This window comes from Apostichopus japonicus, chromosome 3, assembly GCF_037975245.1.
Source record: "Apostichopus japonicus isolate 1M-3 chromosome 3, ASM3797524v1, whole genome shotgun sequence".
In the NCBI taxonomy this organism is placed as follows: Eukaryota; Metazoa; Echinodermata; class Holothuroidea; order Aspidochirotida; family Stichopodidae; genus Apostichopus; species Apostichopus japonicus.
Window position 1 is genome coordinate 9,140,181 of NC_092563.1, and position 27,495 is coordinate 9,167,675.

General features: G+C 38.6%; 1 protein-coding gene across 3 annotated transcripts; it reads left to right on the plus strand.

The window, feature by feature from the left end:
* Window positions 1–193: 193 nt before the first annotated feature.
* Window positions 194–25,934, plus strand: LOC139962295 (uncharacterized). Of its 3 annotated transcripts, XM_071962299.1 has the most exons (9): window positions 195–366; window positions 9,157–9,289; window positions 10,414–10,503; window positions 11,065–11,148; window positions 11,771–11,923; window positions 15,839–15,928; window positions 16,410–16,499; window positions 17,333–17,680; window positions 18,708–25,934. In XM_071962299.1, the coding sequence occupies exons 1-9, from the start codon at window positions 352–354 to the stop codon at window positions 24,623–24,625; spliced, it is 6,921 nt and encodes a 2,306-aa protein (XP_071818400.1). In that variant the 5' UTR covers window positions 195–351; the 3' UTR covers window positions 24,626–25,934. The 3 variants fall into 3 exon arrangements, with proteins under 3 accessions (XP_071818403.1, XP_071818400.1, XP_071818402.1); XM_071962302.1 differs by lacking the exon at window positions 10,414–10,503 and having other exon boundaries at window positions 194–366; XM_071962301.1 differs by lacking the exon at window positions 11,065–11,148.
* Window positions 25,935–27,495: the final 1,561 nt, after the last annotated feature.

Sequence of the window (27,495 nt, forward strand, 5' to 3'; positions counted from 1 at the left end):
ACGTTTTGCACTTTGCTTACATCTATGGGCGCAGACATCTTGATTTGGGGTGCTTGGCAGCGATTGGCTGAAATCCCAAACCTTCTTTAAGATCTATTTTGATTGGTGCTAACATACTGTGACACCGTCACCCTCCTACAGTAGCACAACTCACGTGGAGCATTTTTGAGCAAGTACGTCATCGAGAACGGATAACGACACCTGTTGACATACTGTATAGACATTGACAATGTCATTACTGATTTCGGAAGTGCCTGGCAAAGACACATGTGAAGGACTACACTCACGTGTAGATCAGTGACAGGAAAATTGTGAACGGAGTCTCAGTAACACACCAGAATAATCGCGACCATGGGCAATAAAAAGGTAAACAAAGTTTCAATATTTCCTGCGATTCTTTTTATGTAATTTAGGCATCTTTGGCACAGAATTCATAGGAATGAGTGAAAGGCTATGTAATCGCTGCTAAATCGCAGTCTACGGATAAGTTTAAAGAACACTTGTTTGCAACGGATTGCGAATATAAGCTCGCAAATTGCACTGACATTCTTGTGAGACGGAGACGGATGGCAGGGGGACTTTTCAAGGAAGATCTTCAGAGTCTGGTAGTGCAACTTTTTCTCTAATATGGTTAATTTGCATCTTGCACTGCAGATCTGCTACAAACGGCTTTAATATCAACAATTAAGGAGTGGACGCTAATTGTTAAATGCCACACAACAATTTTTATTGTTTAACCATAGTTCGTGCATCTTTCAACATCTTGTAACCTGGGAATTGTCGACTATCTGGCCTTTTTTTTTGTACCCTAAAAGGTGATATTATAAAGCAAGGGAACATTATCTTTCCGCACACCCTCTAAATACACGTAATCCTCTTGACAGGCTTTATGTAGGCATAGGCGTACGGGACCATTTCAGTTTGGGGGGCAGAACTTTTTGTGCCCGAAAGTTCCCGTGACACTATCTAAGCGGAGCGCCACCATCGGTTGGCGCGTAGCGTACACAATGCCTCTCAGATTGCCGGAAACGGCACTTCTGAGGCCTTGCAAGTTGCATCTAAACATTCTTTATTTTATAATCTCACGTTTTAGAAATTTACACTTCCCCAAAAATTTGGTAAATTAGAAGAAGAAAAAATGGTAACATCACTTTGAAGGGGAAAAATGGGACATATATTTTAAGCTCCTATTTAGTTACCGTATTTATACTTTTAACACAGTACTCAGCTACCTCCAGAAAAAAACATACATTGTTCAACGACACGTAGGCGGGATCATGTCGCTGTGTCGGGTGAGACTGCAATTTGTCTCACAAAAAAGTATAAAAAATAACAAAGAATATGATAAACCTGTACTTCTAGGCTTGTAGGCACTCCCCCCTCCCCCCACCATCCATGAAAAAGAAAATGTTTCTTATATACACTCATGTTGCGGATATCCAGGTCAAGGGCGGCGGAAGCACTTTTAATCTGGGTGGGGGGGGGGACCGACATCAAAGGGCACTTTGCAGAAATTCGATTGGACTGATGCAGCCTTAGATTTAGTCCCCCTTATAACTCTTATTGTATTATCTTATTTGTGTATATACATCACACCATCAACGCCCCCCCCGCCCCTAAAGGAAAATATGCATACTAAAACTGCAATATCCAATGCGCAAATTGGGAAACAAGGAACAAGTTTTCTTTTGAGACGAAATGAGGTGAAATCATGCTAGTTGCTATTGTAGGAATCTTCCGAATTAGAGTTTATTTCTTGTTAATACCTTAACAAATTTTTTCCATTCGAAATAGCTTTGAGTTTGACCCACAGAAATTCATTAAAAGTCACGGGCTTAGCCAAGATTTGCAAAGTTGTATGCACGACTATCTGAGCGGAGCGCCACCATTGGTTGGCGCGGAGCGTACTAGCAAATTTTTGGTTTTACAAACCCCTCAGATGGCCGGAAAAGGCCCTTCCCGAGTGTTCATTCTGGTTACCTGACCTCTTGCTAACTTGAGGCACCTCAATTTTGTAGAAAAAAGGCCCCTTTTTAACCTGTGGAAAAGTGGGGGGGGGGGGCACGTGCCCCCTGTGCCCCCCGGTTCCGCCGCCCTTGGTCCAGGTATACAATTGAATAGTTAGAAAAAAAATTGATCGTGCAAAAAGCGTGGTAGCCCAGATGAACTGCGCTTACGGTGGTGTTACACGGAAATATTCGGGCATCATGATGCTAAATAAAGAAAATCATGGAATTGTCGGGCAAAAACTTGAAAAAGATTCGGGCAAGCTACTGCATATTTATATATATATTTCCAGAGGACAAGAAACTCGGGCAAAAGTCCTGAAAATTCGGGCAGCCTAAGAGGAGAAAAAAAAAAAATATATATATATATATTTTTTTTCTCCTCTTAGGCTGCCCGAATTTTTCAGGACTTTTGCCCGAATTTCTTGTCCTCTGGAAATTTGGGGGGGGGGCAGTCTGCCCCCCTGCCCCCCGCCTCGTACGCCTATGTATGTAGGATACTGTAAGGCAATAATTACACCAACTTAATAATAATAATAATAAAAATAATAATAATAATATAACACTCTAGATTCCCATCTTCACAATTGTGTGTATGTACGTTATACATAACAGCACGAAATCTTTGGAATCGTGAAGAAACGTCTGTGCATTAATGGAGTAAATCGCAAACCGCTCAATGAGAAAGTTCCTCTGAAAATGGTTTTACAGGCCACCGTACGGTGGAATTTCCCTTAGTTAATAATAAAGGTACGTGCTGTAGTCTGCAGACCAGACCCTTCGTATGTGTAAGTGTATTTACACGATGACGTTTTGTTGACTGTTTTCATACCAAAAGCAATGTTTAGTCATGTCCATGCAGTGGCGGCGGAACCGGGGGAGGGTGCTTTGGGGGGCAATGAAAAAGTTGAGGGGGCAAATGCATGATAAGCCCCTCCCCCAATATTTACCAAGGCTCCGAAACGTGCATCTGCCAATTTTTCAATGCATACTTGTCGATCTGTCCCGATGCACACGTATACAGTACTATATAGGTGTAATAATTCGATATGATAATTGATTGTCTGTATCATGCCTCATCGAATATTAGTGTTTTAAATAGGGTGTTACTAAAACGAATGACAATTCCGTTGCACATAACTGACAATACAGTGGAGTAGGAAGGTACTTTTGAGTGGGGGGGGGGGGGCTGAAGACTGATGGCTGGCCTGGGGAGGGATCTAAGGGGAGGGGGTGTCCCCCTCCCCTTTGGATTTTTTTTGCATTTCCAGGTGGCCTCAGATGCAATTTGGTGCAATATAGCACACTTCAACACCCACTCCATTTTGTAAAGAATTTTGCATTTTCACCTGGCCTTAGATGCAATTTGGTGCTTCAAATGAGATTTTTTTCTCATTTGGAAATGAAAAAGGGGTTTTCTGACTTGCGGAGCGGGGGGGGGGGGGGGTGGAACGATACTTCCGCCCCCCATATTTTTCACTGGGGGGGGGGCTGGCGCCCCCAGCCCCCCCGGTTCCTACGCCCTTGTGACAATATGTTGTGCACACTAAAAAATTGCGTTGACTAAAACGAATGACAGTAATGACAGCACAGACATTTGCTTCAACCGGATATCACAGTTCAGATTTCGTGGGTATCTAGATCTAGTAAAGTACGGACAATATAAAAACGCACCTTATAGTAAGCGAAATTGTAAGTCTGATTTAAAAAAACAATTTAACGTCATTTTTCCGATATTAATTGTTAGAAACTAACAATACTATAATCTTGAAACGGCTTCAGATATATTTCTATATAAATCTACAGAGGTAAAAAGCACAGCACTCAAGCGCATTCTCACACACAAACTTTCCCTGTGGTTTCTATCCGTAAATTACACCAAAACCCTGCAACCACGTAACATGCGATTTCCTCAAATCATTTTTAACCGCATTTACTCCACTCCGTTAATCATTTTATCTCTTCTCAACACTGTCCTTCGTTGTCTTTCGTTGTCATTCGTTGTCATTCGCTGTCATTCGCAAATGATAATTAACCTTGTACAAAGTCAATTGTCATTCGGTCATTCGCTGTCATTCGTTTTAGTTTGTCCCTTTAAATAAGAGTGTAATAAGCTAAACGCTACTACACTCATCAAAATTTGCGTTTACACTACGAGTACACGCAAGGCGTGGAACATGGCTTTATGTTTAAACGCAATCAATTATTAAACGAACAAAAACACAATATTAGCATTTCACCTGTACTGTATAGGGTACATGCATTCGTGACAGTGCTTGGTTCATAGAAATTTGTTGGCAACTACACATGGTTTTGGAATTACCCATTTGTTGACATTAAGAAATGCTTTCTGTTTTTTCTTATGACATTTATTTAATTATTGCATTTAATTGCAAGTAGTAATTTACTACACTAAAAAACGTCTTTGCGAGTACACTTCGAGTAATAGCTACTCTCCTAAAACACCATCGAATATACAAATTACAATGTTTTTACAGATTTTTACGTGCAATCTGAGAAATTGCAGGCTTGAGACCCATATTTTAGGGCTAGGTATTCGCAGCATGAAACACTCGTGAAGTGCCGCTTCCGGCCATCTGGGGGTTTGAAAAACCCAAACTTTTCTTGTACGCTCCGCGCCAACCGATGGTGGCGCTCCGCTTAGATAGTCTCCACACATTAGCCCCCCAATAATTTTCCCGTTCCGCCGCGCCTGTGTCCATGCGAGCTACATTAATCTATATAATGCTGGTTCTTTTACACAAAACGAGTACCGTACCAGGTGATAACAAACGACTTTGCTCCTCACTAAGCGGATTTATTACTAGTTGTAATTAGCTATATCCGTTCAGAAGTATAGTTGCTTGAATAGTAGGGACGGAATTCCCCAACATTTCGCAATTTAATTTAAAGCGGCGCACTGCTTGACATGGTAATATATAAGGATTTAAGCAACCTCAACAACCGTTGCCTTCGAATCTTCCCATTAAAATGATATTATGGTGACAAAAAATGTGAAGCTTGGATTGAAGAATCACAGTAGGCGAATCACAGTAGAAGAATCACAGTAGTCGAATCACAGTAGCTGTATATATGTGATGCCATCTGAGCAAATGATTATCAAAAGTTTAAAGTAGGCTATTATTTAATCTTCTTGTTGATTTCTTCTTGGAACCAGATAAACCATGGAAAGTTTGCTTAGTTCTTAAAGTTCTATGTTTAATGTTAGGCTACCTAGAATTTCACGGAAAGGTACCTTTTTTAGAAATATTGTTATTTACATTTGTATTGCATATATATTCGCGGTTCAAAATGGCTGCTGCGTCGATGTGATTTCACCTATAAGATAGAGAAACTTTTCAGCAAGTTTGCTAAGCAATTTAATTCAGCAGCCAAGAAAATCCCTTTCAGTGATAAAGATGATCCGAAGAGATTTATTGCTTGGTGTAATATATACGATGGTTTATAGGTGTGTTTATTTAAGGGGAGGGGTGGGTTGCGGAGTTGGGGTCAGGTGGGGTAAGGTGTCATTCGATTTTTGTCAAGAAGTGACGTAACAGTGCCAATTTCAGTTAAACATTATACAATTCACTTTGTTTCTCTTGTTAGGGGTTTGTTACATACTGCTTACACTAATTTTCTAAGGTAACCTTATCTTCCCCTATGAATGATGTTGTCCACCCCCCCCCCACCCAGTCGCTTTCCATATTGACATCAATCGATATGGCCACAGCCACTGCAAGTTTAAAGGGAGGGAACAATTTTATGGGCCTTTTTGGTGTTTCGGTGGTGCGATGTTTCAGTGTATGATATTTAACACTAAATTTTTGAAAACGGGATTTTGAAACATTTTTTGGGGTGCATTAATAGAGTAAATCGCAAACCGCTCAATGTTGAAGTCCATCTGAAAATGGTTTTACAGGCCACCGTACGGTGGAATTTCCCTTAGTTAATAAAGGTACGTGCTGAAAATTAGGATCGGAGTTACTGCAGACCCTTCGTACGTTTAAGTGTATTTACACGATGAAGTTTGTTGACAGTTTTCATGTCAAAAGTAATGATTAGTCATTTTCATTCAGACTATGTAATGCTGGTTCTTTTACATAAAACTAGTACCGTACCAGGTGATAACAAAGGACTCTGCTCCTCAAGCGTTTTTTTTTACCGGTAGTTATAATTAGCTACTTCCATTCAGAAGTTTTGTTACTTGAATAGTAGGGAAGGAATTTCCCAACATTTCGCAATTTAATTTAAAGCTGCGCACTGCCTTGACATGGTAATGTATAAGGATAAGCAAACTCAACAACCGCTGCAACATACAATTCCCTTTGTTTCTCTTACCACAGGGGTACGAAACCTACTGCTTACACTAATTTTCTAATGTGAGCATATTTTTCCCAATGAATGATGTTGTAAATGAGCTGTAAAACCAAGACTTTTGGAACTAAGTATAGGAAATGTTGTATGTCATCGTAGCAAATAATTGTAAAGGTTTGCTTTAATAATGTTGATGTTTACTTCTCAATAAGGTCTTATACAGTCACCCTCTCTCCATTACTTAACCCTATTTAATTTTAAACAAATGTGCCGCTCGTTGATGTGGCAGCTTCCTTATTACACTTCATGTAATGTCCAATTTTCTTTCATTTTCCTGTGGAAGATCTTGCTATCCTTATGCTCCGGAGGCTTCTTTTTTTGCTGGAAATTGTCAAAACCACATCCATAGCACTTGGTATTGCGAAGAAATGAAGTTTTCAAATTTGGGGATAAACTTGTGAATACTTCTGGCAACAAAAGAGTAAATGATGCCTCTATGAACTGAGCAAAATCTTGTAGTAAGACGTGTCTATGTACTGCGTAAATTGCCAGTTTAATTACAATTTAATGAACACAATGATATCCACCACATATAATTATAATAACACATGCCTGTCACTACACTGCTTTAATACTGACAATTTGACGTGAGCGACTCCTGTAAGTGACACTGCGTTTTCGAACGCCGTCGATCTATACTATATAAAACTTAATCTTTGGATTACGTCACCTTTTAAGGTGACCTGAGGGTACTCCGCTTCCACTATAGTGACCCTATTGACACCAACTTTCAGGGTATTACCTGCACTGATGTGCTGGGTCTTTACTCAGGGGTTCTTTTCCACAGTTGTTCTTGATTGTATCTTAAATTATAATGGAGGGAATTACAAAACCTTTAGGCATTCTTTTTGTTCTTTCTTTCGTTTCCCGTATTTTGATTACTTGCCGAAGGCAGGCAAGTAACATATGCAGTCAAAGTTGGCATGTGCATGTATGCGCGTGTGTATTTGAGTGTGTGTGTAATTGGGTTGGGGGGGGGGTGTATGTGAACACGATATCTTTGTAATCACGATAACTTGAGATAGGTATGCAGATCTCATATTTGGCATGTGGCGTCATCTTATTCAGTAGAAGAACCAAATTGTTTTAGTAAAGGTCAAAGGTCATATGGGATCAGCAGAGGTCAAAACTTGAAAATGTTAAAAGTCCTTTATCTCCAGAACCCCCCCCCCCAAAAAAAAAATAAATAAATAAATAAAAAAAATTGGAAACTCATATTTGCACGGTCGGTTATTGTAATACTGTGTACAAATTTTAAACTATTCTGGAGAAGGTGAAATGTCATTTTATGTAAGCCTTTAGTAAAATCTTGAAAATAGGGATGCACCGGATATCCGGTCCGGCCGGACTATCCTGCCGGATAGTGAGAAATTATCCGGTTCCGGTTCCGGTTCCGGCCGGATATTTTTCAAAATCTGACCGGATCTTTTTCAAAATCAGGCCTGAATCATCCCTTAAAAAGGTGTTGGTATTAACTTAAATCAATGTAAACTATTTCCAAAAATTAATAAAAACATTCAAAGTAAGGAAAAATTAGGTTTAACATGTTTAATTTAATTTTCTCAATGGTCTGACCCACTGTTTCTAAAGATCAACCAAAACAATACAACTACTGTAATTATATGAAGCAATATACAACAAATACAGTTTGCAGTTAAATCATTTCTTGCAGCCTTCAGCAGTTTAATATTGTAGTTATTTTATTAAAGAATGTAGATTACACCACTTCAAGTCATATTTAATCTCATAAATGGGGTCTTAATTTCACCTTCTTTATAATATGCATACATACCTCACCTAAGATTTGCTCCTTGTTCCATACTTCTACTTCTTATTAATGATTTTCTTTTGTGTAATGAAAAAATCCGGTTCCGGCCGGATTTTATCCGGCCGGATTTCACGTACTATCCGGCAAAATCCGGTTCCGGCCGGATCCAAAAATTTGGATCCGGTGCATCCCTACTTGAAAACATTGTCAACACGATATTTCAAGAAACGTAACAACAGTAGATTACATATATCGTATTTAGTAGGTGGTTTCCGTGAATTGAGTGCAAAAGTGTTAAATGAAAGGTCCCTATTGTTTTTGACCGAAATCAAAGGTCACCAAGGGTCAGCAAAGCTGAAAGTCTGAAAATGTGAAAACCTTTGTAATAGAATCTGCAGCATTTACAGACTTCATAATAGCATGGTAAGATCTTGGTAGGATACTTATATAGACAATTTGGACAAACTAATTACATCAACTGGAATAATAAAATCATTGAGGTTACGCGAGTCCAGATTATTTATGTTACTCGTAACGTATTTGTTTGTTAATGAATCCACCTGGCAATAAATTTGAAAACCATCTGTATAACGGATACTGCTTATGTATATAAACAGTTCTATTGTTACTAATGCGTACGCGAAATATATCACAGTGATTATATATATGCCTCGTATACATATCATTATCAACACGAACTGAAAAAGTCTCTGCAAGCAGTTTTTATACTGAATACCTTATGTCGTTAATAATCAGTCTTTGGGCTTATATTTTGGCAACGAGCAAGTGGGATATTTACTACAGAATAGTACCAAAAGAGATTCTTTCGACCGCCAAGATCGAATACATCATGAGGCTTTATGGTTGTTAATATTGTTGATTCTTCTGTTTCATTGTACAGTATAATTGTGTGATAAGAACAGAATCGGCATTATTGTTGCGCATCGATCTGGAAGATCGAAATTACATGATTCGTTATTGTATTCTTAATTCTTAATATTTCAGAAAAAATGGAAGCCAAAATCTAGAAATTTTACGGCTCCCAAAAAAGCAGCAGCACCTTCGCAACGGTCTTCTGCTCCTGCGAATGAGAATGAAAGACACCCTAGTCCCTTGCCACCGCCAAATCTTCTGGAAGGTTTGTTTATTTGCTTCTTCTTTGCGTTACATTTAATCATCTTCAGCAAGCAATTTGCAATTAAGCACTACACTATTCAGTACATAATGCACATAGTCACATACCAGCAGGTTACTCCGCCGCCACCCCACCCGAAGTATATGTTGTTTCGCCCCTTGTTGTTGTTTATATGAATTTTGAAGAATACACTCTGGTTAATTTATTTGAAATTCAGGCCTGCACTGAGGAGTCGACGTCGTCATCAATGAAGCTTTAAAGGAGCGTTCCCGAGATTAAGCATGTTTTTCAAAGTAAATATCATGAAAACCGAAAACGCTATAGAAACAAATGTTACTAGCACTCAATTTTCCATTTTCTTGGACTGTTAAAATATCAGATCTAATGTTCTGCTTCCTTTACTCATCCTTTAATGACACTTGTTAGTATCACATGATCCTTGAAAGAGAATTAAGTCTAGCTTCGTCGGCGAAGATCTAAGCCTTATAGACCTTATTATATATGGCGTATATAGCGAAGTATCGATATTTCGTATTTTTTGAAAAATTCCTGCAACGATTTCACGAGATGTTAGAAGCTATCTACCCTCATTGCTCGTTATGCTTTGTCGGTGGTGTGAGCAGGGAACTGCACCCAGGTGGAAGGCCCTTCTTTCATGCGTATTCAAACTAAAGAAGTTGAAACTGTCCAGGGTAACCGAGGTTACATGAAGCGTCGTTTTAAGTTATCAAGGGTCACACCCTTCAGACCAGTAGGGTCCATATTTTTATAGGTAAGGTTTTGTTTGTCGGTAAAGGTAGGCCTATGTGTTTGATAGACTTGTTTGGACTACCGGCTTACTACTGACTCAAAACCGATGCGCCACTGGGTCAGACCCTGGCACCATGAGGTTGATAGATTATCGTCTTTCTTTCCCCGCCAAATGGGCCGTTTATTTCAAGTCCCCGTCTCCATTGGTTGGAGATAGCTTATTCGAAAGCAGCCTAGTCGGAAACAGTGTTTGCATGTAATGAAATTGAACAACATCGGTTATGCAGAGGTAGTATGGAAATAATTAGTTATATACGTACCTGTAACTTAATTTTTAAGATCCATTGATTTTTCCCTCTGTTCATCTTTTCGTTTAGAAAGTGCATCGTCAGGATTTACGTCGACCACCGGAGAAGGCAATCACAGCCATCTTCAATCATTGCCTGCCTTGCCGCTGCCTGATAATGGTATTAATATTATTGATATTTCGTATTTTTTGAAAAATTCATGCAACGGATTTCACGAGATGCTATAGAAGCTAGCTACCCTTGGTGGTGTGAGCAGGGAGCTGCACCCAGGTGGGGAGACCCTTCTCTCATGCGTATTCAAAGTCAACGAATTTGAAACTGTCCAGAGTAACCGAGGTTACATGAAGCGTCGTTATAAATTATCAAGGGTCACACCCTTCAGACCAGTAGGGTCCATATTTTTATAGGTAAGGTTTTGTTTGTCGGTAAAGGTAGGCCTATGTGTTTGATAGACTTGTTTGGACTACCGGCTTACTACTGACTCAAAACCGATGCGCCACTGAGTCAGACCCTGCACCATAAGGTTGATAGATTATCGTCTTTCTTGTACCGCCAATGGGCCGTTTATTTCAAGTCCCCGTCTCCACTGGTTATAGATAGCTTAGTCGGAAGCAATGGTTGCATGTAATGAAATTGAACAACATTGTTTTGCAGAGGTTTGTACGTAACTTAATTTTTAATGATTCATTGATTTTCCCCTCTGTACATCTTTTCTTTTAGAAAGTGCATCGTCAGGGTTTACGTCGACCAATGGCAATCACAGCCATCTTCAATCATTGCCTGCCTTGTCGCTGCCTGATAATGGTATTAATTAAGGGATTTGTTCAAACTTTTCACTCTTCAACTTTTACTTTGCATGGAGAAAGGTTATATCTCTGTTTCATGTTCTTTGTTTACCACTTCATAAACCAGCAAACAAAATAATAATAATACCAGTATTAAAGTTATATTTGTTTACTGTTCATTTTTACACACTCATAGGTTTAGAATTTTTTACTATTTGGAAATAATAATCAATAGATTAGATATATTTTAATATCGTGTGCATTATGCATACTGTAGTGTAAGCTAATTAGCTGTATTTGAGTTGAAATGAATTCAGTATTTGTTCTTGGTATCTGGGATCTTAAAATGTTTCTTGTCTGATAGATAACAGTGTAAATATGGGACATGTTTAATGTTTCATAAAAAAGGTTTATATATCAAAATGACAAATTATGTTAATATGTTAAAAATCTATAACATTCAAACGTATTCTGAAAATATATCAGAGAAAAAGGTTAAACATTTTCAACCTCGATTGTAAACGACATCCGAAATCAAATTCGACGTTTCCATTTCCGTTGCGGAAAGCAATGTTTCGTTAACCTTACGGTTATGACACACTGCTAGGTGTAAATGAAGTTCGTATTTGACATGTGTACAGGCAATGCTGAAAGAAACTTGGTATCAAATGGAACGCCCGGGAAAGGAAACTCTGTCCCGTCTCAAAATGAAGATAAAACGTGCATTACTGGGAAGGGAAACCTTGTTACGTCATTGAGAAATGAAGGCAGAAGAGTTAAAGGGGATTCATCTGGTAAGTAACAACTTAGTTTCTGATTCTTTGTTATTCGTGGACGTATCAGCTTTGGTCACGGACGTCCAGATCTCGGCTTTGAACAGTTAGGTCTCAAAACTGTTACAATATTTAATACTTTCCACGGGTAACTTGTCTAGGGTACAATTAAGCTAGGGTATAAATTTATTCATTCATATTAAGTTGTACCGTATTCCCATACAATTGGATATCGCTCAATATAAAAAGATAATTATGTGATTTCAAATGTTTCGTTTGTCCTGATTAGCGGTTTATCAACAATTTTATTCAATACAGACATACAATTTAATCATTCTCAAAATCTTTTTTTCAGGTACATGGTCTTTCCTTAAATGGTTAAGTCAGTTGCAACTAGATTGTGGCAATTGGAATGCAAATGGCTACTTTCAAAATTAATTCTGTCACGTAATATGTGAACAGATTTCGTGCCAATATAAGTAATCATCACTAATTATTGGTTCCTTGCTTTAGCAAAAGGAACCTATGCAGTCAGGTTGGCGTGTGTGTGTGTGTATGTATGTATGTATGTATGTGTGTGTGTGTGTGTGTCTGTGACACTTGCTTGGGTACGCTCTATCTCAATAAGGGAATGTTGGATTGAGGCCAAACTTGGACGATAGATCCGCCATATGGAGAAGGTGTGCCCTATTGTTTCTGGTGCCCACAAAGGTCACCAAAGGTCAGTTATGGTCCAAAAACCGAAAATATTAAAACTGCAATAACTCCCAGTGCCAATGTGTGACAAGATTGATATTTTGGGACAAGTTGTGAACTGGTTAGGGGAGCATTTTCAAACTTAATGGTCATGTGATCCGAGGTCACCAAAGGTCAATTAATGATAAAAAACTAGTATTTTTGCGATAACTTGAGAACGAAATGTCCGTTAGGGTTGGGAGTTGCTTCAATGTTATCCAATTGTTGACCCGCATCTGGGTGACCCTTGACCTCAATTTGACCTCTGGTGACCTTTACGTGTTTTTGGGGATTTTTACAGTTTTGATGCTATTTTCAGATGTCAAAGGTACCTTCTGATCATAAATGTCAATAGGTTGACCCCGTGTGACCTTTATGTGCGAAGTTATATGGGGTCAAAGTTTTTCGGTCGGAGTTAGGATGGTTGTACAGAATTGTCGTTTTGTTTTTTGGAATCAGGAGATTAAACTACATCTGAAACCAAGGTCAAAAGGTCAAAGGTCACATTAGAAAAAATGTGCTTATTTTGGGAGGAAACGAGCAAAAAAGGAAATGTTTGGTTTTGATGCTAGATTTGGATATCAAAGGTACCTTCCGATCAAAACTGTCAATTGGTTGACACCCGTGTGACCTTCATGTGCGAAGTTATACAAGGTCAAAGTTAATTTTCAGACATTTAATGCAACAACTCCCAGTTCCAAGGTGTGACATGGTTGATATTTTTGGACAAGTTGCAAATGGTATAGGGGAATATTTTCAAACTTAACGGTCATGTGATCCGAGGTCACCAAAGGTCAATTAATGTTAAAAAACTAGTATTTTGGGGGCAGAAAATGGGCAAAGAAAAAATGTTTGAATTTGTATAGTTTGATGCTCTAATTTAGGTCTCATCAATCAAAAATGTCAATAAGTTGACCCAAGGTGACCTTTGTATGTTAAATTATATGAGGTCAAAGTTAATTTTCAGACATTTAGTGTAATAACTCCCAGTGCCAAGGTGTTACACAGTTGATATTTTGAGACAAGTTGCAAATGGTATAGGGGAATATTTTCAAACTTAAGGGTCATGTGATCCGAGGTCACCAAAGGTCAATTAATGATAAAAAACTAGTATTTTTGCGATAACTTGAGAACAAATTGTCCGTTAGGGTTGGGAGTTGCTTCAATGTAATCCAATTGTCGACCCGCATCTGGGTGACCCTTGACCTCAATTTGACCTCTGGTGACCTTTACGTGTTTTTGGGGATTTTTACAGTTTTGATGCTATTTTCAGATGTTAAAGGTACCTTCTGATCATAAAGGTCAATAGGTTGACCCCCGTGTGACCTTCGTGTGCGAAGTTATATGAGGTCAAAGTTAATTTTCAGACATTTAATGCAATAACTCCCAGTGCCAAGGTGTGACAAGGTTGATATTTTTGGAGTAGTTGCAAATGGTATAGGGGAATATTTTCAAACTTAACGGTCATGTGATACAAGGTCACCAAAGGTCAATTAATGATAAAAAACTAGTATTTTTGCGATAACTTGAGAACAAATTGTCCGTTAGGGTTGGGAGTTGCTTCAATGTAATCCAATTGTCGACTCGCATCTGGATGACCCTTGACCTCAATTTGACCTCTGGTGACCTTTTCGTGTTTTGTGGATTTTTACAGTTTCGATGCTATTTTCAGATGTTAAAGGTACCTTCTGATCATAAATGTCAATGGGTTGACCCCCATGTGACCTTCGTGTGCGAAGTTATATGAGGTCAAAGTTAATTTTCAGACATTCAATGCAATAACTCCCAGTTCCAAGTTGTGACAAGGTTGATATTTTTGGAGTAGCTGCAAATGGTATAGGGGAATATTTTCAAACTTAAGGGTCATGTGATCCGAGGTCACCAAAGGTCAATTAATGATAAAAAACTAGTATTTTTGCGATAACTTGAGAACAAATGGTCCGTTAGGGTTGGGAGTTGCTTCAATGTAATCCAATTGTCGACCCGCATCTGGATGACCCTTGACCTCAATTTGACCTCTGGTGACCTTTTCGTGTTTTGTGGATTTTTACAGTTTCGATGCTATTTTCAGATGTTAAAGGTACCTTCTGATCATAAATGTCAATGGGTTGACCCCCATGTGACCTTCGTGTGCGAAGTTATATGAGGTCAAAGTTAATTTTCAGACATTCAATGCAATAACTCCCAGTGCCAAGTTGTGACAAGGTTGATATTTTTGGAGTAGCTGCAAATGGTATAGGGGAATATTTTCAAACTTAAGGGTCATGTGATCCGAGGTCACCAAAGGTCAATTAATGATAAAAAACTAGTATTTTTGCGATAACTTGAGAACAAATTGTCCGTTAGGGTTGGGAGTTGCTTCAATGTAATCCAATTGTCGACCCGCATCTGGATGACCCTTGACCTCAATTTGACCTCTGGTGACCTTTTCGTGTTTTGTGGATTTTTACAGTTTCGATGCTATTTTCAGATGTTAAAGGTACCTTCTGATCATAAAAGTCAATGGGTTGACCCCCGTCTGACCTTCGTGTGCGAAGTTATATGAGGTCAAAGTTAATTTTCAGACATTTAGTGTAATAACTCCCAGTGCCAAGGTGTTAGACAGTTGATATTTTGAGACAAGTTGCAAATGGTATAGGGGAATATTTTCAAACTTAAGGGTCATGTGATCCGAGGTCACCAAAGGTCAATTAATGATAAAAAACTAGTATTTTAGCGATAACTTGAGAACAAATTGTCCGTTAGGGTTGGGAGTTGCTTCAATGTAATCCAAATGTCGACCCGCATCTGGGTGACCCTTGACAACATTTTGGAACATGTGGAACATTTTGAAACTTAAAGGTAATGTCATCTGAGGTCACCAATGGTATCATATCTGTTGACACGCTTGTAGGTCTCTTATATTTCTTACATTTTCGACGCCATATTTAGATCTCAAAAGTGCCTTTTGATCCAAAATCCGATCACATTTTGTGATCACAAAAGTGTTGGCTATAGTGTTGGTTACTTTATGGGAACATGTAGGACCACAATTACTTGGACTATTTGAGCCCAATCTTGCTTGATAATGTTATGTGTATTGTCATATACCCCAAGCAAGGAACCACAGTGCCCTTGGGCTCTTGTTTATTGATGTAAACTCATTCTAAGCATGCGCATAACTTAACATTAAATATTCGTTGTTTCCCCCTCTGTATTTAGAAAATGCAACGCCAGGACTGACGTCGACCAATGAAGAAAGCAACTCTGCCGATCGTCAATCCTTACCTGCCATGCCGCTGTCTGCCAACGGTATTAAACGACTATCACAACCTATAAACATAAATTTGTAGCTTAAAAAAGACGATTCTCTGTTTATCCCACCCTTATTTATAGTAGACACAATCATGACATGCTTGTCTGGAGACAGTTTGAAAAGTTAATGTATCTGGTGGTTCTGGATGCAATTATAAATCATACAGATAATCTAACGAGCTCAAGCCCTTGTTAAAAGCACCTTCATCAGCAGTATAGCGTCACCCTCTTAAAGCAAGTCGTACGATTTATGTCAGACATCTTTGTATGTTGTATGTTAATTATATCTTAATAGATTATGACTGCTGTCACGAACATAAATGGGGCAAGGCCATATGATGTTTGGAAGCTATTTACATAATCATGAATAATTGTATTCACACAGTTCAGCATTAAAATATTTTATTATAAACATTACATCATATAACATTACATCATTTTGAGTATGTGTCCTTTCCCTACATATCATTTTATTTAGAAAGTGCTACGCCAGAATTACCGTCGACTAATGGAGAAAGCAGTCATAGCGATCTCCAGTCTTTGGCGACCATGCCGCTGTCTGACAATGGTACTAACCATTATAATTCTAATTTATATATATATATATTTATATATATATATATCTATATATATATATCTATATATATATATATATATATATTTATATATATGTAAATATGTAAAAACATATGTCACCAAAGCAAAACTAGTTTGATACAGGTAGCAGGAGCCTACAGTAGAATTACGACCCTCCTTACCGGTTATGAAACTTTGGACGTACAATCAGTGTCCATTGCTTAGTGGTTAGGGTGTCCGTATATATATATATATAATGTTTATTATGTATATTATGTGTATTATGTGTATTATGTATATATTATGTATAATATATATTATATATATATATTATATATGTGTGTGTCTATCTATCTGTCTGTCTGTCTGTCTGTACACACAATCCCCTTTGATGTATTGAAGATATCACATTTGAGATCCCAAAAGCAATTTTTTGTATGAATTTCACACATGACTCGTATAACCCCCTTCTTGGGTACCAGAACCCTTTGAATTATATGTGAAAGTGAAAGGTAAGTTCAGGTAAACATAGGTCAAATTATGCAAACCTGGCGCTATGAATTCAAAGGCATGACTTTTGGGTCAACTTCATACTTTGTTCATACAGCAAATTAGTGGTCAAATACTGAACTAAAGACTGAACTAATTGAAAAAAAATAACTTGACTTGCTAGAATTAATTTCATTCGTGATATGTAGGTCCACATAAGTGTAAGTTTCGCCCTGGTATACTCTTGACAACACTTGAAAATTGACTGTTAAATTGCTCTAGATAATGAATGGAACACAAGCACTAAACGTATTGGCTTTCTGTTTTTCCATCAAGGATTTGAAAGGAAGGACGTTTGTAAATCTGGGAAATTCAAGATCAAACCGTTTCGTTTGATGGTACATGGATTAGAGAAGTGCTTAGATCATGGTGCCGTTACTGAACTTGCTCAACTGACAGAACAAGATCCTGACTTTGTGCTGAAGGTGGATGAATTACGAAAGCCATTCCACCATCTTATGGCCAACTGGGAGAAGGAAGGCATTGTCAAAGAGGATGATGTAGATACATTGGTGGAACTATTGAACGTGTTGGAGGCATATGAAGCTTTGGATCTAGTAATAGAATACAAGGCATCGTTCGGCGGTGAATTGACAGAAAAAAGTGTTTCTTCTAAACCACAAGGTCAGTTTGCAGGATAGTGATACTTGATTGAGTCTACCGAATGTTTATTCCTCTACCCAACAGTGGTTGCGTGATGTACGTCAAGTGATCGTGCTAGACATGATGATGAGTTCTATTAGATCGATAACATTGAAGTCCATCTAAGTAGGAAGTAACATCAGTTGACTTTTCCCCAATAGTTAGGCAAGTTATAATTTAAATACAAACTGCTCTGAAGATGATTTGATAGAACCAAGAGCAATATAGAATCAAAGTGAGATACTATATGTGAATAAATCAAAGGATTTTCAAATGTTCTGAACCACAAACATTTAATATTGTACCTCAGTAGGGTATACATTAAAAAAAACACAGACCCATAATCATCTATGAAACCAAAATAATTTTAAGGGTATTAATTGATAGTTTGAACACATCCAAATGGCGGATTTATTATAAAAGAAAAGCTTACGAAAACAAGGATTTAGTTTAACCCCCTTCCCGTGCCACAACCTATTGTTACCGAATTCCTGAAAAAGTGTAACCAATTTTTGTATTTTTCTGTAAACCAAACGTTACAACCCAAGGTAAAGTCTTAGTAGCGGCTGTTCAGCTGATAGATACTTCACCCTTCACATGAATATTAATTTGGAAACATCCGAGTTATTTTTATTCGTTGTTCCAAGCATTTAATAGATACCATAACTGTTAGTGGCAAGAAAGCAGTTTAAGATGTGGTTTAGAACAATAACAAGTAGCCTTTTTGCTATTAAAAGTTTAATATACTGTGCATATGAACACTTGATGCACCTGATATTGCATAGCAATGTACAACGCCATGTCTTACGAGACAAATCAGATGATCGAGTCAATGGATGTATATTTTACTGATGACCGTGTAGTACCACACCAATGAAATGTTTCCTATCAATGGTATATCCTACTATGTTTTGTTGGAGACATGAGTGGAAGTTATTGATGACTTGGATTTCGTCTTGGTTAATATATTTTTTGAAGTATTGTGTATTTTGTTTTGTTTTTGTAACAGATATCAAACCTTCTGTTCAGTGTTCTAGTCCAAGAGAAGCTGCCACAAACATCCCATCACAAGAACAGGAACAACAGAGAACATCATCGGCAAGACCACGGGAGACATTTCAGAATCCCACAAGGAACAACCATAGAAGCAAGAAACCAACTCACACAAAAGAACAGGTGTTATCCGTCCTTCAATCGTTTGGTATTGATTTAGATTGTGGTAAACAGTTAAACGTTCTCAGTAGCATGACCCTGGAAAGCATTCATCTTTGCGAAGACACCATATCCCCTGTATGTCTTGTCACGGCTTTTTTAAGTCGTTTGATGTCATACGATTATCGTTCATTGCGACTCTTTAAGGAACATGAAGAGCTCAACATGATTCTTTCAGTGGCCCCATATCCAAATAATAACCCTCATTCGTCCGATTCTACTAACACAGCTAGACTGAGTTGCAGAGATATTGTGTCTGCCATCGTTATGCATTGCGATCCTTTCCTTAGGCAAGAGGTTTTGTCGAAAATGTCTGCTTGCCAGCTGGCTGTTCCAGTGATTCTTCCACAATCAACTACGTCTGACCCTATGTTTCTTTTATGGGGACTTCAGAAAATATCGAAAGCATGGAAGGACCCGTCAACTTCCCTTGTGAATGAAGTTAATGTTACACAATTTCCCTTTCCGATTGTAGCTGCAGTGCGTTTCGGTATTCCTGGCTTCTCAAAGTCGAATACTTTGAACAAACTGATAGGTTCTGTTCAAGGTAACGACGAACATCCGTATTTCTGCAGCCAAGAACAGGACATCGCTCCTTCCATTTTATCCAGAGGAACAGTGGAGGCGGTTTGGTACCTTCCAAGTGATCGTAAAAGTCGTAAATATACCATTGAGAAGGCAGCTTGCTTCCTTAACCTTCGCGGAGATGCTGTAGAGTCCTCATCCCAGTTTGATTTTCTATGTACCTTTGCATCGATCACTTTAGTGTTTGTCAACAGAAGAGATGTACAAAGGATGTTGGTCCAACTTAACGCCATTACCCGGAAGAGCCAAGTACTGCTGATTTTGTCCTCCAATGGGACATTAGTTCCAAGATGGAAAGAAGATGAGTATGTGGTAAACTCTATCAGGGCAACAGGAGTAAGTGTCATAGACACGTCACAGCTTTCACAGATCGATGTTTGTGAAAACATCTGCGATCAGATGAAGCGATTGCTCAAGGAGGTAAAAACACCCCCAGTCAACCTTCACAATACAGCATCATATTGTGCAGACCACGGTATTGCAGTTGATATATCATTCCAAGATTGTTCAAAGGCAAAAAAGGCCGCCCTTAACATATTACAAGCATGCAAACATGACCCCAAAGAGTACAAACCGAAAGCACTTCCTTTGCAGGTAAAATGGCAAAAATGGTCTCAACTTGACAAAGACCGAAGTTGGAAAGGTGCACAAGGTAACGTAGAAAAAGAGCTTGCTATGTTGCACAAAGCTAAGACAGCAGTGAGACAACAACAGCGTGACATTGGTATGTCTAACGAGATGCGTTTACTGTATGAAGAACTTTTGAGTTCAACTTCGGATTACAAACAGTTTCTGGTGTTTTGGCTTCAACACTTTTTAAATGAGGTCTCGATTGAAAACTTGCGTCCCGTTCTAGATGAGATGAAGGCCACTAGAGATGAACTACGAGAAACCGCTGCAAAGGTCACAAATGTTCAAAGAAGACTAAGTGTTTCTTCCATTCCTGCGCAAGAGAAAAGAGCTTTGCAGGATGATGTTAGAAAATGGAAGTCCAAGGAGTCTGAGTTGCAGCAAAGTCTATTGGAGAAGACTAAGACATTTGACGCATCCTCTTTAGGTTTCGAACATTTCGTGAGGGAATTCGGCCAAATATATGAGTGCTTCCATAACACTGAAAAAAGGAATCAAAAAAACATAATGAAGAAATTTGATGTAAAACTAATACCGCAAATGGCTGCTGAAATGCTACTCAGTGGCCACCCATTAGAAATTTTTGATGGCGATGCGTGTCATGTACCCATCAAGTGGGTAAAAGGAATCTTAGCAGCGGTTCGCGGAATCATTGGTGACGCATCTGTTTATGTAATTTCAGTTATCGGCATACAAAGCAGTGGTAAGTCTACCCTTCTCAATAGCATGTTTGGAGTTCGATTTGCTGTAAGCGCTGGAAGATGCACTCGGGGAGTGTTTATGCAGTTGTTACCAATAGCTGATTCCCTAAAGGAAGAAATTGGCCGTGACTATATTGTTGTTATAGATACGGAGGGTTTGAAAGCACCCGAGAAAGCTGTTACGGAACGCAAAAGTGAAGACAATGAGCTAGCGACCTTTGCTTTATGTCTCTCCGATATGACTCTGATCAACATTGGAGGGCAGACTGTTGGAGAAGACCTGTCTAACATTCTTCAGATATCTGCACATGCATTCATAAGGATGAAGGAGGTTCATCTAAGCTCATCTTGCTACCTCATACAGCAATTTGTGGCCGACGTAACCGCCCAATACCGAAATCAGAGCAGCACCCAAAGCATACTGCAGAAACTTGATCAAGCTGTTATCACCGCCGCAACAGAAGAAAGGAAAGAGGATCAATACAGACAGTTCTCAGACTGTTTCAACATTGTCAACATTGACAACAAAGAGGATAATGTGCAGTACATTCCCAGCCTATGGAGAGGATCAATGTCGTCCCCCAATCACGACTACAGCGAGACGGTGCTAAAACTGAAGTCCGCTCTTTTAAGAGAAGTGAAGGGCAGCTGTAGACCACAAAAGCTCTCAGACTTTGAGGAAAGAATTAGCAGCGTTTGGAATGCAGTGAAACAGGAAGACTTTGTATTCAACTTCCGGAACACTACCGAAATCTCACAATACAACACATTTTCCCAAATGTTTAAGAGACTACAGTTACGTCTTAATCGGGAAATGATGAAGTGGGAACTTGAAGCGAAGCAACAGATTCGAAATTCAACTGTTGAGAATATTGAAGGACGGAAAGGAACTTTACTATTAGAACTTGAACATAAAATGACTGAAGAAATGAGCGAAATACGAGCTACCATTGGCGAAACATTGCAAGAACGAGAATTTGAGAGTGTTCGACACCATTCCACTTTTTTTTACCGTGATTTAGATCTTTTCGAAAAGAACATTCTAGACACGGTGAAGAAAATGATACAGTTCGAATCCGATATCATCGGCAACGCCACAGCGAAAGAAAACCAAATTCTACCAAAGCTTAAGGCGGATTTGCGGAGACAAGTTCTTCCGGTTGCAGAAAAGCTGCAAAACGAATTCCTGCAAAGTTACAGTGGTAAGTCTAAAGAAGAAATATCTGAGCAAACTGAAGAGCTCGTGAAGACAACATTTGAAGAAGAGTGGTCAAAATGTATGAGAAATATCGAGCTTGTCCATCCGACAAATAGTGAAGAGCGAATTCGGCAAGACATTGAAGCTGACATTTATAGATGTGTCCAGGAGTGTCTGCAACATAGCAGTCATAGTATGGCAATGAAAGATTTACTGACTACACACAAACTTGAAGGACTTTGTGAAATGACCCCAAGTGTCAAATCTGAAAGAGATGCAGAGGAAGCATTTCGACTAATAGGACCATGTGATAGAGAAATGACGAGGTTAATAAACGTCTTACTTGAATTTGTTGAAACCACATGTGGCAAAGAAGATTTTCAGTTCACTGAAGAATTCTTGGACAGTGTCAGAAGGTTACTGACGAGCATCGTATCAAAGCCTTGCCCAGGATGTAGAGATAAAACAGCTTTGATCGTTATCCTGTCTTGTAACATTGTGCAATCCGCAAATGTCCCACACAAGCAAAACATTTTGAAGAAGATCATTCGAAAACGGGAATTATTGGTCAAATTAAAACAATTTGACATACGTACGGAGTGGAAAATAAAAGAACACGTAACTGCGTGTCTCAAAAGTGAAAAATTGAACTGCGCTTCGAAAGGCACGTTGAAGAAATTGACTAATTGGGTAATAACAGACATGCTTGGCTGGGGATCAGACAACAGTGAAGAAAATTTCTTGAACAAAGTTCGAGCTAATCTTAATGACATCACGTCAAGAGTAGACGGAAAGAAGTGGTATTCGTTAGAAGCAACAAAGGATTTCGTTGCAAGCATTAGTGGATTATTGAATACATTTCGTTTGACAGATAAAAAAAAACGTGAGCATCTCCAGTGCGAAGCGTGTGGGTATTACATTCAAGAAGCCGTACGCTCTGAAATGGATGCGCTAGCTGAAAGCGTATCTTGGTCTGAAGTGCAAACATATATGGACATTTTCTCTGTAGACATCATCGATCAAATGACAAAATTGGTGGATACTGTCAAGGATCTTGTGCCTGTTGAAGTGGTTGAAATGTTAGTTGGTCTGTCAGAAGAAAACATTCAGAAGTTTGCCAATATGGTACCTACGGGGGACACACGACACACACTTGATAAGTGCTTTATGATGGAACTACCAATGCTAGAGAGGCAAGACGTCCATATTGTACTATCTATCGTGGCAGAAGCACGTCAGACGTTTCTTGCGCAGATCAAAAGTAATGGGTCGTACAGTTCCACTATAATGAGGGGTATGATTACTTCCATTGACCAGGAGTTGAGCGCACGTAATGAATTGGGCCTACGGGAACAAATCGTTTCTATTGCATACTTTTGCTCCTGGGCCTTCCCGATATGTGCTGATGTTCAAACTACATCTGAACAGGAAAACAGTGTAACGACGTTACTAGAGAAGGAAAAACACCCTTTGTATCAAGACTTCAAAACGTTATGTGACGGTACCTGCAAGGATCATATAGCAGCTAAATCGTTTAGCTCTATTATCGAGGAATCTCTGAGGCAATGTCTACAGAATCGAATCTGCACAGCAATGTTTGAGCGATTGAGTAAAGCTGGCGATGAAATATTCTGCAGCAGACCTCGTTTCTTAAAAGCCGTTTTAGAGAACCTCTGCGAAGAAGAAGATTTTGAAAATTATATTGATTTTCTTAGGCGACACTCAACCTTTCTGCAAAAATGGACCTTATCTTTTATTGCCAAAGAATGCTGTGAAGTAACAGAGAATTGTATTCGAATCAAAGATATTGCAATGCATGAAATTGGTGAAATACTGCGAGAGACGGGAGAATCACTGGATGCAACATTGCGTTCTTTGCGAGCAGAAAGTGAAGGCGACATTTCCTTTGAAAAGTGGGTTGAAACCTTTACCGAGTATTTTGAAAAATCAGTAAAGTCATCTTTAAACGAAGAAGATATATCTGAAATGACCATGTACACAGTTATATCCGACTATGACGTATTTGGTGCAGAATGTAAAAATCTTGTTCAGAATACTATGCAACCGAAACTATTGCAACATGCGGACCTTCCAGATACTAGCTGCATCGAAAAAATCAAGGAATGGTTTGAAGACCTTCCCAAACAATTGCATATTCTTCTAGCTCACGCGATGCAGGGATGTGGAACCCAGTGTCCGTTTTGCAGGACGCTTTGTGACGACACCGTCAAAGAACACAAAGTGCATTTTTCTAATCTACATTTTCCTACTGGTGTAGGTGGTTGGCGAGTTCGCCGTAGTAGAAAGCTGGTATGTAATACTTGTACTGCAAACGTCGCATCAAGAAGAACGTATCTCAAATGTGACTGTCCCGGACGAACGTGTGCACACATCCCAACACCATACAAGGAATACAGGAATGATTATCCGGAGTGGGATATCAAACCAATCTCTGATTATGAAGCAACCCTCTACTGGAAGTGGGTGCTTTCGCGATTTAACGACGACTTTGCAAGATACTACAATTGCAAAAGGGCGTCCATTCCATGGGGAACAGTTACAAAGGAAGAGGCCCTATCAAGCATAAGAAATGATACTTGACTTCGATAGACGTTCGGGCATAGGTTATATGCGTGTCATGGTTAAATGTATATATTCGGTTTTAACCAATAACAATGGGAGGGACCTAGTAGAGGAAGGATATGTGTGTACTAGGCATATGTGTGCGTGTGTGGGAGGAGTTGGGGTGGGTGCAATCGTTGCATAACAGTCGTGGCTTTAGGTAGAACCGATTGAGATTACAGTAACTAAGAAGAAAAATATGTTCAAAACAAAATTGTATTTCAACATCTAGTCGAAAATCAAAGCTCCCTGAATTTTAATTAACTACGTAGGGTAAATTAATATTTACACTATTGACTCTGCGCAAATACTGGTGGGATAATCACAACATTATTCAGACTATTTCCGCGAATGGTATGAATAATTTCTGACTGTCATCGGAGTCACCATTGTACTAAAAATCGAGTAATTTTTTGTTATGTTCATACTCAGTTTAAAGGGCTGTCTTTGTTTAATTGCTTATACTGCAGCAGTATATTTTAATATCTTTACGACATTTAGTTTCGTAACATGCTTGTTTTGACTAAATATTATGCTTTTTCGCTATTTAGTTTATGTCTAGATTTCAACGGGACCTACTTTAAAGATAATGTCAAGAAAATCACTTTCGAGAAAGGGCTGTCGGATTATATTATGAAGACATATTTAAATACATCTCTTTCGCAATGTTTTTGTCGTTATAGCTTATGGGAACAAAAGTCACCATAATTTAACATATAATGTAATTTACGTAAACACCTTGCACAGATAGCACTAGCTTGCTTTCGTATAAAATATTGACACTGTTTGGTCACTTGATGGTTGATACGCCAATGAAAGTAACTGTTGCCGTCATGTTTACATTTGATTTGCGTGTGAATGTGACACATTAGATTGTAGATATGTTGTCCCATGCAAGAATCTCTTCCAGGTGGCAAGTTTGACACACGTCTAACATATTTAGGTGAAAGGTTATCTGTCGCAATGTTTTTGTCGTTATAGCTTATGGGAACAAAAGTCACCATAATTTAACATATAATGTAATTTACGTAAATACCTTGCACAGATAGCACTAGCTTGCTTTCGTATAAAATATTGACACTGTTTGGTCACTTGATGGTTGATACGCCAATGAAAGTAACTGTTGCCGTCATGTTTACATTTGATTTGCGTGTGAATGTGACACATTAGGTTGTAGATATGTTGTCCCATGCAAGAATCTCTTCCAGGTGGCAAGTTTGACACACGTCTAACATATTTAGGTGAAAGGTTATCTGTTGTTAATTAAAAATCAGTAATTTCTTTCATTGACAAAATAAATTCAAGGAAATGGTTGATATGGCTTATTGAGATTTCATTTATATAGGCCTATCTATGTAGTCTTTGTGGTTATCTGGTGTAAGACGTGATTTTGCAAGTAAATAAATCCCTTCCAAAGTACGTTAATTTTATTACCAACTCTACAGTTTGTTTAACGGAAATACCATTTTCTTTATGATTATATAAGGGAGAAGAGTTATGTATACTTTCTGTATTTTTCATACCATAAATAGGAAAAAAGGTTGCGGCAGGTAAACTATTAAGGACTTCAATGTAATGTTTGATATCTACCCAACGATTCGTAAAGACGGGTTAGGTTTGGTAAGCCGGGTTTTTGGTTCATATCACAGTATTAATTAGACTGGACTTACTTGGTATGATTAAATAGCCATAATGCCATTATCTTTGGCTGTCTTAGAATGTACGTTTGTATGGCTTAAGTATGGTGGAAGTAGCTTGAAGTTCAGTACCATCAAGATTATCTGTACTTCACCCAATCTCTTAAAAGTTTGTCATTTCTTTGTAGTGTTTTAGTAATGATGATAACGAAGATAAGTGCTCACCTGTTAGCCTAGAAAATTATTTCTCTCTCTTTCAGTCTTTCCAGCACACTAGACCAGATGCAAAGCTACAACTTTAATAAACATTTAACATGAAACGCCTTTCGGAATGCTTCGGATCACACTTCATTTAATTTAGGACGTAAGGTAGATCGTAGAATAGAAAATGTAATTTGTTTAGCATAAACTCTTTCAATTGATATACAAGTATTCCAAATCGTATATGGTAACTTTGTATGCACTGTTAGACGGGTAAAAAAAAACAATCATATTAAGGTTATCCTTTAATAAATGAGGTAAAAGGTAAAAGGATCTCTGTTGTGTTATTTTTCATGAGAGAATCTTTCCCCCCGAAATTAACTTTAATAGAAAATGTTTAGGTGGCTATATCAGGTACTTTAGAAGGAAGATGAGAAACATCGTTTTTGGTTCCTTGCTTTTTGCAAAGCAAGGAACCTATGCGTTCAACTTGGCATGTGAGTGTGTGTGTGTGCGTGTGTGTGTGCGTGTGTGTATGTGACGCTTGGCTTGTGTACACGATATCTCAATAAGGAAATGATGCGTCATGATGAAACTTGTTGGGTGGATAGCCCATAGTAAGAGGAAGATCCCTATTGTTTTTGGTGCCCGCAAAGGTCACCAAAGGTCAGTTAGATGCCAAAAACCAATATATTAAAAACAGCAATAACTCCCATTGACAGGGTCCGACATGGTTGATATTTTGGGAGTAGTTGTGAATGGGGTAAGGCATCGTTTCCAAACATAACGGTAACGTGATCGAAGGTCAACAAAGGTCAATTAATGATAAAAAACTAGTATTTTTGCGATAACTTGAGAACGAAATGTCCGTTAAGGTTGGGAGTTGCTTCAATGTAATCCAACTGTCGACCCGCACCTGGGTGACCCTTGACCTCAATTTGACCTTTGGTGACCTTTACGTGTTTTGGGGGATTTTTACAGTTTTGATGCTATTTTCAGATGTCAAAGGTA